This window comes from Schistocerca cancellata, chromosome 4 (genome assembly GCF_023864275.1).
Source record: "Schistocerca cancellata isolate TAMUIC-IGC-003103 chromosome 4, iqSchCanc2.1, whole genome shotgun sequence".
In the NCBI taxonomy this organism is placed as follows: Eukaryota; Metazoa; Arthropoda; class Insecta; order Orthoptera; family Acrididae; genus Schistocerca; species Schistocerca cancellata.
The window spans coordinates 274028574-274041900 of record NC_064629.1 but is presented as its reverse complement, the minus strand read 5'-3'; the positions used below and the strand labels follow the sequence as shown (position 1 = coordinate 274041900).

The 13327-nt window shown below is 50.2% G+C and overlaps 1 protein-coding gene across 1 annotated transcript in view; it reads left to right on the top strand.

Annotated features, from left to right (window-relative positions):
- Positions 1-13327, top strand: part of LOC126184102 (uncharacterized) — a 57318-nt gene that overhangs the window by 26639 nt on the left and 17352 nt on the right. The window contains exon 2 of the mRNA XM_049926464.1: positions 8234-8382. Coding sequence (XP_049782421.1) covers positions 8234-8382 — 149 coding nt within the window. The remainder of the gene's footprint in view (positions 1-8233; positions 8383-13327) is intronic.

Sequence of the window (13327 nt, the reverse complement as noted above, 5' to 3'; positions counted from 1 at the left end):
GAACTCGAAACCGCACTTGGCCGATCACGGTCCTCCGCTCCAGGGCCAGATTCTATTCATATTCAGATGCTGAAGAACCTTTCTCCCGCGGGTAAAGGTTTTCTTCTTCGTACATACAATCGCATCTGGATTGAGGGACATGTTCCCGCATGCTGGCGCGAGTCTATTGTTGTCCCGATTCCTAAGCCGGGGAAGGACAAGCACTTGCCTTCCAGTTATCGACCTATCTCGCTTACCAGCTGTGTCTGTAAAGTGATGGAGCGAATGGTTAACTCTCGATTGGTTTGGCTGCGCGAGTCTCGACGCCTACTTACCAATGTACAATGTGGATTTCGTAGGCGCCGCTCTGCTGTTGACTATCTGGTTACCTTGTCGACCTTCATTATGAATAACTTCTTGCGGAAGCGCCCGACCGCGGCTGTGTTCTTTGATTTGGAGAAGGCTTACGACACCTGTTGGAGGGCGGGCATTCTCCGCACCATGCATACATGGGGCCTTCGCGGTCGCCTCCCTCTTTTTATTCGTTCCTTTTTAATGGATCGACAGTTCAGGGTACGTGTGGGTTCTGTCCTGTCCGACACCTTTCGCCAGGAGAATGGGGTGCCACAGGGCTCAGTTTTGAGCGTCGCTCTCTTCGCCATAGCGATCAATCCAATAATGGATTGCCTCCCAGCTGATGTATCAGGCTCCCTTTTCGTGGACGATTTTACCATCTATTGCAGTGCGCAGTGTACACGTGTCCTGGACCGCTGTCTTCAGCGTTCTCTTGACCGTCTTTACTCCTGGAGTGTCGCCAATGGCTTCCGTTTTTCTGCCGAGAAGACGGTCTGTATTAACTTCTGGCGCTACAAAGAGTTTCTCCCACCGTCCTTATGACTCGGTCCCGTTGCTCTCCCATTCGTGGAGACAACCAAATTTTTAGGCCTTACCTTTGACAGGAAACGTAGCTGGTCTCCACATGTGTCATATTTGGCCGCCCGTTGTACCAGTTCTTTAAATGTCCTCCGTGTTCTCAGTGGTATGTCGTGGGGAGCGGATTGAACCGTCCTACTTCGTCTATATCGGTCGATCGTCCGCTCCAAGCTGGATTATGGGAGCTTCGTATACTCCTCTGCACGGCCATCCATCTTACGCCGCCTCAACTCCATACAACATCGGGGTTTACGACTTGCGATCGGAGCATTTTCTACCAGTCCCGTAGAGAGTCTTCATGCTGACGCTGGCGAATTGCCACTCACCTACCGGCGCGATATACTGCTTTGTCGGTATGCCTGTCGGCTACTGTCAATGCCCAACCATCCGTCTTATCGTTCCTTTTTTGACGACTCTCTTGACCGTCAATACGGGTTGTATGTCTCTGCCCTGCTACCCCCTGGAGTTCGCTTTCGTCGCCTCCTTCAACACCTTCATTTTTCACTCCCTGCAACCTTTCGAGTGGGCGAGAGCCACACGCCACCTTGGCTCCAGGCTCAGGTCCGCGTTCACCTTGACCTCAGCTCGCTCCCAAAAGAGGTCACCCCCGGTTCGGTCTACCACTCCCGTTTTTTGGAACTTCGTTCGAAGTTCATCAACATGACTTTCATTTATACAGATGGCTCTAAGACCAATGACGGGGTCGGGTGTTGCTTTATTTTCGGGGCACACAGTTTCAAATACCGGCTCCATGGCCATTGTTCGGTCTTCACAGCTGAGCTCTTTGCCCTCTACCAGGCTGTTCTTTACATCTGCCGCCACCGACATTCTGCTTATGTCATCTGCTCAGATTCCCTGAGCGCCATCCAGAGCCTCAGTGATCCGTACCCGGTTCACCCTTTCGTACACCGGATCCAACGCTCTCTTCAGCAGCTGGTGGACGTCGGTTCTCCGGTTAGCTTTATGTGGGTTCCTGTCCATGTCGGTATCCCTGGGAACGAAGCTGCAGATGCCGCGGCCAAGGCTGCGGTCCTCCAGCCTCAGACAGCTTCTTGTTGTGTCCCTTCGTCCGCTTTTAGCAGGGTCATTTGTCGGCGCATTGTGTCGCTGTGGCATGCCGATTGGGCTGCTCTTACCGACAACAAGCTTCGGGCCTTAAAACCTCTTCCCGTGGCTTGGACGTCCTCCTCGGCGGGAGGAGGTCGTTTTGGCCCGGTTAAGAATTGGACACTGCCGGTTCAGCCATCGCCATCTGCTGACGGCTGCGCCGGCGCCGTTCTGCCCATGTGGGCACTTGCTGACGGTTAGACACATTTTAATGTCCTGTCCAGATCTTAACACACTGCGCCTCGATCTTAACCTGCCAAATACTTTCGATGCCATTTTAGCGGGTGACCCACGAGCAGCTGCTCGTGTTCTTCGTTTTATCAATTTGACAAACCTCGCTAAGGTCATTTGATGATGCTGTTTTTTAATCCTATGCCTGTCAGTCTGTCTTTTATCGTGTTTTCCCTTTTAGTTGTTGTTGTCAACTTGTGCCTCGCGGTGCATTCTTAGAGTAGTCAGGGCGCTAATGACCATTGAAGTTGTGCGCCCTAAAACCACAAAAAAAAAATCCATCGACTTCCTTTAGGTCCCTGGCCATGTGGGTATCCCGGGTAATGAGCTCGCTGATCGTTTGGCTGGGGGAGCAGTCACTTACCCCCCCCCCCCCCCCCCCATTTTCTGTAACCCTCCTGCAGCGAATTTACGGCTTCACATCAAATACCACTTCACATAGTCATGGGCCAACTCTTGGGAGGCTACTCCCCTGTCTAATAAACTTCGTGCGATTAAGGTGACACCAGGCCCATGGCGTTCTTCCTTTCACCTCTCCTGAAAGGACTTGACGACACCGTGCCGTCTCCGCATTGGTCATACCAGGCTGACCCATGGTTTTCTTTTGCGTGATGAGCCACCCCCACTTTGTGGTTGTGGAGCCTTCCAGTCAGTAGCCCACATTTTGGTTGAATGCCCCCTTCTTTTGGCTCTGCGTGCTAAGTACAGACTCTCCTGCACTTTACCTTTGATGTTGGCTGACGATTCCCCAGTGGTTTCTCTGGTTCTCGGTTTCCTCCAGGAAAGTTGTTTTTATTCTCAGTTTTAAGGTTTTTAATCTATCTGGTGTTGGGGCAGGGCGGTGAGTGTTGGGGTATCTCCCACTGTAGGCAGTGTTTGGAGATTCCCGACTCACCTCCCTGACCAAGATCTTCTTTTCTTCCCCTTTTACTCTGTTTGTACCCTTTTTTGAGGATTGGTTAGTCTCCTTTTCCCATACGTACTTCTACATTCTAGCTGTTGCACCTTTTAAGTCGCAGGTGGTCTTGCCTTTGCTGCTTCAGCATAGTGTTGGGTTCGTTCTCTTGCTGACTTCCCTCATTTTGTATTTACCATTGACAACATGACTGCCCTTTAAAATTTTTCGCCTTTTCCCATTTATTCTTCTGACTTTCCTGAGATGGCTCACTAGCGGAATGGACCACATTTGAAACAAGGGACTGATGACCTTGCTGTTTGGTCCCTTAAACCCCAAACAACCAATCTCCTGTTCTCTTTCGCCCTCTGACAATATTGGATTTCTGTGTCCAGTATCCAACACAGTAGCCAGTCTGTTGTGGTGTGGCTGTCATGTACCCATCTGGTGGTAGCCCCCTTACAACACAGGAATCACACTGCTGATGCTTGAGCTGCAAATTCCCTACGTATGCCAAGGAGTAGATATGTCTTCCTGGGGCATCAGGACTCCCAGCAACGGGCATCATGCCAGTTGGCTTTTGGTGTGGCTGGGTGGCGCCCATGAGGAGAGCCCTGGTGGGAGTGGGTGGCATCAGGGCAGATGACCCACAATGAAGCGGACTAAGTTATCTCTTGCTGGTGACAGTATGTCGCCAGCAGTCTCTAAGAAGGGCAAGATCGAATACAATGGCGACAGATATGATTGTAAATGGTTTCTCTCCCTCGCTACACCATGGGAGGAATGAAGGGCTACAGAACGGAGAGAGCCATATCCGCCTCGGTTCTTAGTCTGTAGCAGAATTGATGAAGACTCCTTTCTACCTACGAAGTCTCCATCTTTCGTTGAACACCTTGAGGCTGCGTTTGGAGAAGTGACAGCGATGTCTAAGATGCGAAACGGCACAGTCTTGATTCAGACATCATCCCCAGCCCAATCTCGAGTGTTGCTCATCTGTGACAAGTTGGGTGATATTCCTGTTTGTCACTCCCCATAAAAGCCTCAGCGTGATCCAGGGGATCATTTTCCATCGCGAAATCCTCTTGCATTTTGATGACGAGCTCGATGCCAATTTAGAACGGCGGGGTGTTAATTTCATCCGTCGCATTTAGAGGGGACTCAAAGGCAACTGGGATGCTACTGGTGCCTTCATCTTGGCCTTTGAGTGATTTATTGCCTGAAAAGGTCAAGGTTATGGTTTACTGCTGTGGCGTTCTACCATACATCCCTCCCCCTATGCGGTGCTTTAAGTGCTGGAAGTTCGGGCACATGTCTTCCTGCTGCACTTCCAGGGCCACATGTCGCGACTGAGGACGTCCACTGCACCCAGATACTCCATCTGTGCCACCTCCCACTTGCATCAACTGTGGGGAGCACCACTCCCCTGCTCGCCAGACTGCCCAGTACTCTAAAAGGAGCAGAAAATCACGCAGTACATGACCCTGGACCAGTTCACTTACACGGAGGCTAAACATAAATTTGAAAGAATACACCCCACTCGGTTGACGTCGACATGTGCTGCAGCTACGTCGCCATTGCCGTCCCAAGAGCCAATGGTTTCTCACTCTGTGTCACCAATAGTGGGACATCGGGATATCAGAATACATCTGCTCCCTTATTGGTAGGGGGGCAAATCTTCCTCCGTTGCTCCGAAAGCACATACTTTGGAAGCAAGGCCGCCCTCCCCCAAATGCACGGGACATCGGTCCCCTCCCCGTGCCGGAGAAGTAATAGCCTCCTCCGGCTCCTCTCGTGAGGAAAGGGTCCCTTTGTAAGCTGTTGGAACGTATGGTGTGTTGGCGTTTGGCTCTGTGCCAGTGTGGTTTCAGACTGGGTCGATCTACCACTGATAATCTTGTCCCTTGAGTCTACCATCCGAACACCATTTTCGAGACGCAAACACCTTGTTGCCGTTGTAACTAATTGCTAAATATGGAGCTATTTTATCAGCATACTCTGAGAGGAACCTGACTGGTATACAATCTGGATCGGAGGCCTTGCCTTTATTAAGTGATTTAAGCTGGTTCGTTACACCGAGGATATCCACTTCTATGTTTCTCATCTTGGCAGTTGTTCTTGATTGCAATTCAGGAATATTTACTTCGTCTTCTTTGATGAAGGAGTTTCGGAAAACCTTGTTTAATAACTCTGCTTTAGTGGCACTGTCATCAGTGGCTTCACCGTTGTTATCGCGCAGTGGAGGTATTGATTGTGTCTTGTCACAGGTGTGCTTTATGTATGACCAGAATCTCTTTGGGTTTTCTGCCAGATTTCAAGACAGAATTTCGTTGTGTAAATTATTAAAAGCATCTCGCATTGAAGTACGCGCCACATTTCAAACTTCTGTAAAACTTTGCCGATCTTAGGGATTTTGCGTTCTTTTAAATTTGGCATGCTTTTTTCGTTGCTTCTGCAACAACGATCTGACCCGTTCTGTGTACCCTGTGGATCAGTACCATCACTTATTAATTTATGTGGTATATATCTCTTCGAAAACATTCCACAACGTTTCTACATTTACATGATCAGATCGGAAGGAGTGAAGACTCTCTCTTAAAAAGGCGTTAAGAGCATTTTTATCAGCTTTTTTAAATAGATATACTTTGCGTTTCTTTTTGATGGTTGTAAGTTTTACGGTATTCAGCCTAGCAGCAACTGCGTTGTGGTCGCTAATCCCTGTATTCGTCACGATACTCGCTATTTGACCAGGATTATTTGTTGCTAAGAGGTCAAGTATACTTTCGCAACCATTTACGCTTGGAGTGGGCTCATGAACTAATTGTTCAAAATAATTTTCTGAGAAAGAATTCAGTACAATTTCGGATGACATTTCATGCCTTCCGCTGGCTTTAAACGTATAATTTTTCCTGCCTATCGAGGGTAGATTGAAGTCACCACCAACTATAATTGTATGAGCGGGGTACTTATTTGAAATGAGACTCAAGTTTTCTTTGAACTGTTCAGCAACTATGCCTTCTGAGTTGGGGGGTCGGTAAAACGATCCAATTAATAGTTTAGTCACATTGTCAGGTATAACCTCTACCCATACTATTTCACATGAACTACCTACTTCAGTTTCGCTACAAGGCAAACTACCTCTGACAGCAATAAATACTCCACCACCAACTGTATTTAATCTATTCTTTCTGAACACTGTTAGATCGTTTGAAAAACTTTCGGCTGAACTTATTTTCGGCTTTAGCCAGCTCTATGTACCTACAACTATTGGAGCTTCAGTGCTTTCTATTAGGTCTTGGAGCTCTGGTTCTTTTCCAAAACAGCAACGACAATTTAAAACTACAGTACCAATCGTTTCTACAACTACCTTACTGTGTTTTACCTGCCCACTTTCTGACGGAAGCCCCTTCTGTGGTTCCCTGAGACCCTCTAGCCTAAAAAACCGCCCAGTCCCTTCCACACAGCCCCCGCTACCCGTGTATCCACCTCCTGTGTGTAGTGGACTCCTGACCTATTAAGCTAAGCGGAACCCGGAAATCCACCACCCGATGGCGCAAGTCAAGGAATCTGCAGCCTACACGGTCACAGAACCGCCTGAGCCTCTGATTCAGACACCCCCCCCCCCCCCCCCCCCGCCACTCGGCTCTGCACAAAGGACCACAATCGGTTCTATCGACGATGCTGCAGATGGTGAGCCCTGCCTTAATCTCGGAAGCAAGACTGGTAGTCTTTACCATTTCCGCTAGCCACCCGAAACCAGACAGAATCTGCTCTGATCCAAAGCGACATACGCCATTGGTACCGACATTAGCCACCACCTGCAGTTGGCTGCACCCTGTACTCTTCATGGCATCCGAAGTACCCTTTCCACATCCAGAATGACTTACCCGGAATGCATACAGAGTGAACACTGGCTTCCTTCCCGTCCTTGGCAGCCATGTTCCTAAGGGGCCCCAATATGCACCTACTGTTGGAGCTCCCAGCTACCAACAAACCCACCCTCTGTGAATGCCCAGACCTTGCAGGCCGAGAAGCTTCCTCTGGAACGGGGTGGACGACTGCATCAGGCTCAGACATCGTCAACCACAGATAACGCCCGAAACCTGTTCGTCAAACGAACCGGGGAGGCCCTACGATCTGCCCCACGGAAAGTTTTTCGCTGCCTGCCAGACTTCGGAATGATCTCCCAATCGACGACGGGTGAGGGGTCAACCTCAGTGCAGGCAGTACCCGGGGAGGTCACAGCAGTGGACCGATCGGAGGACACGTGGGATGTGCTCGACGTCCCTCACATCCCCGTGTCCGATCCCCCACAGTGACGCCCCTTGGCAGCAGCCTCAAGCTGTGTGACGGAAGTCAACGCAGGCTGAAGTTGTGAGCGAAGGGTCGCCAGGTCAGCTCGCATCCGTACACAACAATCACAGTTCCTATCCAGTACTGCACTCCTGTTTGAAGCTCGTAAAAATATGTAACAAGCGAACGGTGTACTCGCCTTAGTAGTAGCAGGAACTAGCGATGCGCTCTCGCTGACGTCTGACTGACACATTGAAGCCAAAATACGCGCTCATTGGAAATACGTTTTGTATTGTGCTGCCTCTGCAAAGAGCCTGCTGTAGAAATTTCAGAGTCAAACAGTTCATTGGTTTACAGCTTGCTCTGTCTCCAACATTATTAATATACGTGATTTTCATTTCGTCTTAGTTTTTTCCATCTTTTTCCCCTGTTTTTTCCTCCTCATTTTGCTACCTTTCTTCACTCCTCCACCTCCTGTCTCGTTTGCTTCTTTCACCACTCCTTGTTCGCCTGTTTCATTCCTTTTCACATTTGCTCCACGCCCCTTCCCCTCTACTCCTTATTTGCTCGCCTCCCTCTCTGAATCCTCGACTTTTCCCATCTGTGCTTCTTTTCCCCACTCTGTCCTTCCCTTCCCCACTCTGTACTTCCCTGTGGTACTAAAATAAAAGATAAATTGCGTGCTGTCAGAGATTGTTGCATTAACACAGTCGCACAAAATACTTTTAGGACAAATAAACTTGTTTTCACAGTTGTCTCTCTGGTACTCAAACACCATACGGGCCCCTGGTGTTGCAGATAACGTTGGCAAGGCACTGGTTGGATGCGAATGGAGAGACAGAGGCGGCTAGTGACGGACACCTCGCAACGACGCGCGGAGTTGTCGGCCGGCTGCCTGAAAAAGTTCTGCACAACAGGACGTTGCTGCCGACTGCCAGCTTGCTCAGGTAGAGTTTTCACACAGCCAAGACGTCTCGCACACATTGTCTAAAGCAACGGCCCTTACTGGACGTGCATTCTATATTAATCTGTCGAAGAAACACGCATCAAATGACATTGAAACGGGCGACTTATAACCGGGAAATGTTTGCCAAAATAAATTGGCAAAGGTGTATTACTTCTGACATCTTTGACTCAGCAACATGGTAGGGACGTAAAACAAAAGAAAGATGTTAACTATAGATTATTCGCGAGAGAATGTCGCGCTGGAAAACTTTTACGTGAGTACTTGGTAGAGTGGAAGATGTCGCTTTTACACGCAGATATGAATAGCCAGCGAAAGCCAGGTAAGGTGACGTACGAGGGCGATAATGAAAGTCGTGAGCAACCCATTGAGTCATAATAATGTAACAAAAAGACTCCTGGTTAGTAAGCTACAGACTTCACACCACATGTTGCCTCATTGTGATCTCACAAGCGTCTAACACTTTAACATAGTAAGTACTTCCAAAATAATCAGTATCAATATTTCTTTTCGACAACGTGCTGTCACTGAATTACTTACCCGGCCAGATAGCTGTGCGTGTTAAAGTGCCACTTCCAGACAGGGAGATGCGCCGGCCCCAGACCAAACCTGCCCAGAGGATTAAAGATCAGGCGTTGTGCCGGAGCCAGGATGTAGTTTTTGGGTGGGTCTCAGTTACACGATTCGCAAACGTTTAGAGAACTTTGGCACACTTTCTCATGAATAACATTAAACGCAGTCAGTTTGGATACATTCTGTCCCAGAGGGGGGGTGGGGGTGGAGGGGGTGCTAACTGGGTGGCGACAGGAAGCACATCAAAACGAAAGTCACAAGAAAAACAAGCTGTCACTGAATTAGTTGTTACAGGGGAAAAGTGCTACTGAAATTCACCTCAAAGTAACTATGGAGATCGCCCTGCGGGTCTGGGGGTTAGAATAGGCCTGAGGTATTTCTGCCTGTCGTACAAGGCGACTAATAAGAGTTTCACACGTTTCGGCCTTTGTGATGGTCACCTGTAGGGTTTGACCTCCATTCCTCAATACTTTCACGAAGAGCGAGCCAATTGCGGAAGGGTACCTTACAACGTGCATTGTGTCCATCATGCATTGAGATCTTTAGCCCACTTTCTTATCACATTGCAGTCCTGCCCATTCTCCCCATCTCTTAGGCGAGGACACCTTTCTACCATGCACTATACAGTGTCGATTTCTGTGTTGACGATGACCATGGTCTTCTTTGCACCTGATATCCAGCTCAGTAACCAGTCCGATGTGGTGAGGCCACCATGTACCCTGTTGGTTGTAACCCCCTGACTACACAGGGATCGCTCTGCTGATGCCTGCACCGTTAACGCCCCGCGTTTGCCAAGGAGTAGATGCCCATCCCCCTGGGGCATCGGGACTCCCGGCAATGGCCATCCTGCCAGGTGGCCTTTGCTGCGGCTGGGTGGCACCTGCGGGGAGGGCCCCTGGTCAGAGTGGGTGGCATCAGGGTGGATGACATGGGATGAAGTATAGTCCATCTCTTGCTGGTGGTGAAACACCAGCAGTCTCTAAGCAATCACGAGCTCAATTCAACGCACAGAAGTACGACCCCAAATCGTTCCCCTCCATGGCCGCACCATGGGAGGAACGTCAGGGTAAGGATGGCAGCGGATCTTACTCACCCCGGTACCTTGTATGTTCGAGAGCTGATGGAGAATCTTTCATGACGATGAAACCTCAGTTTCAAGGAAAATCATGGAGTAAAAGACTGCTGACAGACTGACCTACACTGAGGCCAAGAGAAAATTTGAATCTCTTCATCCTGTGTGTATGACATCGTTTTACGCCGCTGCTACAACAGTTCTGGCACCATCAGCTTCACCAAACAAGGTCACCTCTCAGAGCCGGAAGAGGACACCCGCCCCTTTGATGGTGGGGTATTTCCCTCCTGCACCACCTACTTCATGAGGAACATCCTTCCCCCCCCCCCCCCCACACCAAACCATCGGCGGCGACGTCTGTCCACACTTCTAAGCCAGAGAAGTGTAAGTCTTCTTTGGCTTCTCTCGCTAGGAAGGGTTCGCTTGGGTCACTCCCTTCCCAGGTTTCTTCTAGTGGGAAAGATGACACCTGCCAGTGGCTGTAGAGCCCAAAAGCAGCTGGTCGTAGGGCGTCATGCTCATCCTCAGTCCCGGAGACTGATTCAGTGAAGTCCTCCCAGCCAGGGAAACCGAAGGAGCAGCGAGAGAAATCTAAAAAGAAAACCCCTAAGACCAAGGAAATTGTGGTGGCACCCACACCACCACTACCTACAAGCTCTGCGGCTGAGGATGGGGTGGAGATTTTGGCGTCTGATGATGACCTAGATCTCGCCAGACCCTCAGACGCAATGGACATAGACGGCTCAGGCAATAAATCTGTGGCAGCAGGTGACTGAGGTGTAAACTGCCTAATTGAATGAATGTCCCATGCCTTCCCAGTCTCACGATGTCATCTTATAGTGGAATTGCGGGGGTTTTTTCCACCGCCTGGTTGAGCTATGGCAACTGTTAAGCTTCACACCTGCTATCTGCATTGCCCTCCAGGAAACCTGGTTCCCTGCAATGCGGACCACTGCACTCCGCAGATATAAGGATATTACAGGAACCGCAGCGACTGTAATAGTGTGTCAGGTGGACTTTGTGTTTACGTCCTAAACTATGTCTGTAGTGAACATATGCCCCTTCAAACCCCTCTTGAAGCTGTGGCTGTCAGAATAAGGACGATGCAGGAAATAATTGTTTGCAATGCATATCTTCCTCCAGATGGTGCAGTACCCCTGAATGTATTAGCTGCACTGATTGATAAATTCCCTAAACCTTTCCTAGTTCTGGGAGATTTTAATTCCCATAACGCCTTGTGGGGGTGGCACCATGCTTACTGACTGAGGCAGAGATGTCGAAACTTTACTGTCGCATGATAGTCGGGCATTGATTTATCTATTTGCAGCCCAGGACTTCTCCCATCTATCCACTGGAGAGCACGTGACGACCTGTGTGGTAGTGACCACTTCCCCATCTTCCTGTCACTACCCCAGCGTCAGGCACGTGGACGCCTGCCCAGATGGACTTTGAACACGGCGGACTGGGGAACTTTCACCTTTGTTGTCACCACTGAATCACCCTCACACAGTAACATCCATGTGATGGTTGAGCAGATGATTAGCACAATTGTTTTTGTGGTAGAAAACGCGATCCTTCGCTCTTTAGGGTGCCTGAGGCGTAAGGCCGTCCCTTGGTGGTCGCCAGAAGTCACTGAAGCAATTAAGGAGTGTCGGCGCACTCTACAACGGCATAAGCAGCACCCTTCCCTGGAGCACCTCATAGCCTTTAAACTGCTCCATGCCCATGTTTGCTACCATATCAAACAATGGAAGGAGTAGTCTACACCACTGGGTACAGCTCTTTGCCGGGCTCTTTGCCGGGCTCTTTGCCGGGCTCTTTGCCGGGCTCTTTGCCGGGCTCTTTGCCGGGCTCTTTGCCGGGCTCTTTGCCGGGCTCTTTGCCGGGCTCTTTGCCGGGCTCTTTGCCGGGCTCTTTGCCGGGCTCTTTGCCGGGCTCTTTGCCGGGCTCTTTGCCGGGCTCTTTGCCGGGCTCTTTGCCGGGCTCTTTGCCGGGCTCTTTGCCGGGCTCTTTGCCGGGCTCTTTGCCGGGCTCTTTGCCGGGCTCTTTGCCGGGCTCTTTGCCGGGCTCTTTGCCGGGCTCTTTGCCGGGCTCTTTGCCGGGCTCTTTGCCGGGCTCTTTGCCGGGCTCTTTGCCGGGCTCTTTGCCGGGCTCTTTGCCGGGCTCTTTGCCGGGCTCTTTGCCGGGCTCTTTGCCGGGCTCTTTGCCGGGCTCTTTGCCGGGCTCTTTGCCGGGCTCTTTGCCGGGCTCTTTGCCGGGCTCTTTGCCGGGCTCTTTGCCGGGCTCTTTGCCGGGCTCTTTGCCGGGCAATTAACTCCCAGAGAACATCCTCTCATTCACTACATGCTGCAGTGAAGCCTGTAACGCCCCATTTAGAGAGTGGGAATTCCTCAGTGCCCTTGCACATTGCCCTGAGACAGCTACTGGACCTGACTTCATCCACAACCAGATGATTAAAATCTCTCATCTGACTACAAACGACATCTTCAACCAGATCTGGTGTGATAGTGTCTTTCCATCACAATGGCGGGAGAGCACCATCATTCCGGTAATCAGACCCGTTAAAAACCCGTTTGATGTGGATAGCTACCGGCCCATCAGCGTCACCAACGTTCTTTGTAAGCTGCTGGAACGTATGGTATGTCGGCGGTTAGGCTGGGTCCTGGAGTCACGTGGCTTGCTGGTTCCATGTCAGGGTGGCTTCAGCCAGGGTCACTCTACCACTGATAATCTTGTGTCCATCGAGTCTGCTATCCAAACAGTATTTTCCAGGGGACAACACCTGATCTTTTCTGACTTGCGTAAAGCATACTATACGACTTGGCGACATCATATCCTTGTCACATTGTAAGAGTGGGGTCTCTGGGCATCACTCCCGATTTTTATCCAAAACTTCTTGTCGCTCCGTACTTTCTGTATCCATAGTTCAATCCATATCCAGGAGAATGGAGTCCCACAGGGCTCTGTATTGAGTGTGTTTCTATTTTTAGTGGCCATTAACGGTCTAGCAGCAGCTGTCGGGCCCTCTGTCCCACCTTCTCTGTATGCAGACGACTTCTGCATTTCGTACTGCTGCTCCAGTACTGTTGTTGCTGAGCGGCGCCTCCAGGGAGCCATCCACAACGTGCAGTCATGGGCTCTAGCACACGGCTTCCAGTTTTCAGCCGCAAAGTCGTGTGTCATGCACTTCTGTCGGCCTCGTACCGTTCATCCGGAACCTGCACTTTACCTTAATGACGCTCCACTCACTGTAGTGGAGACATCAATTCCTAGGACTGGTTTT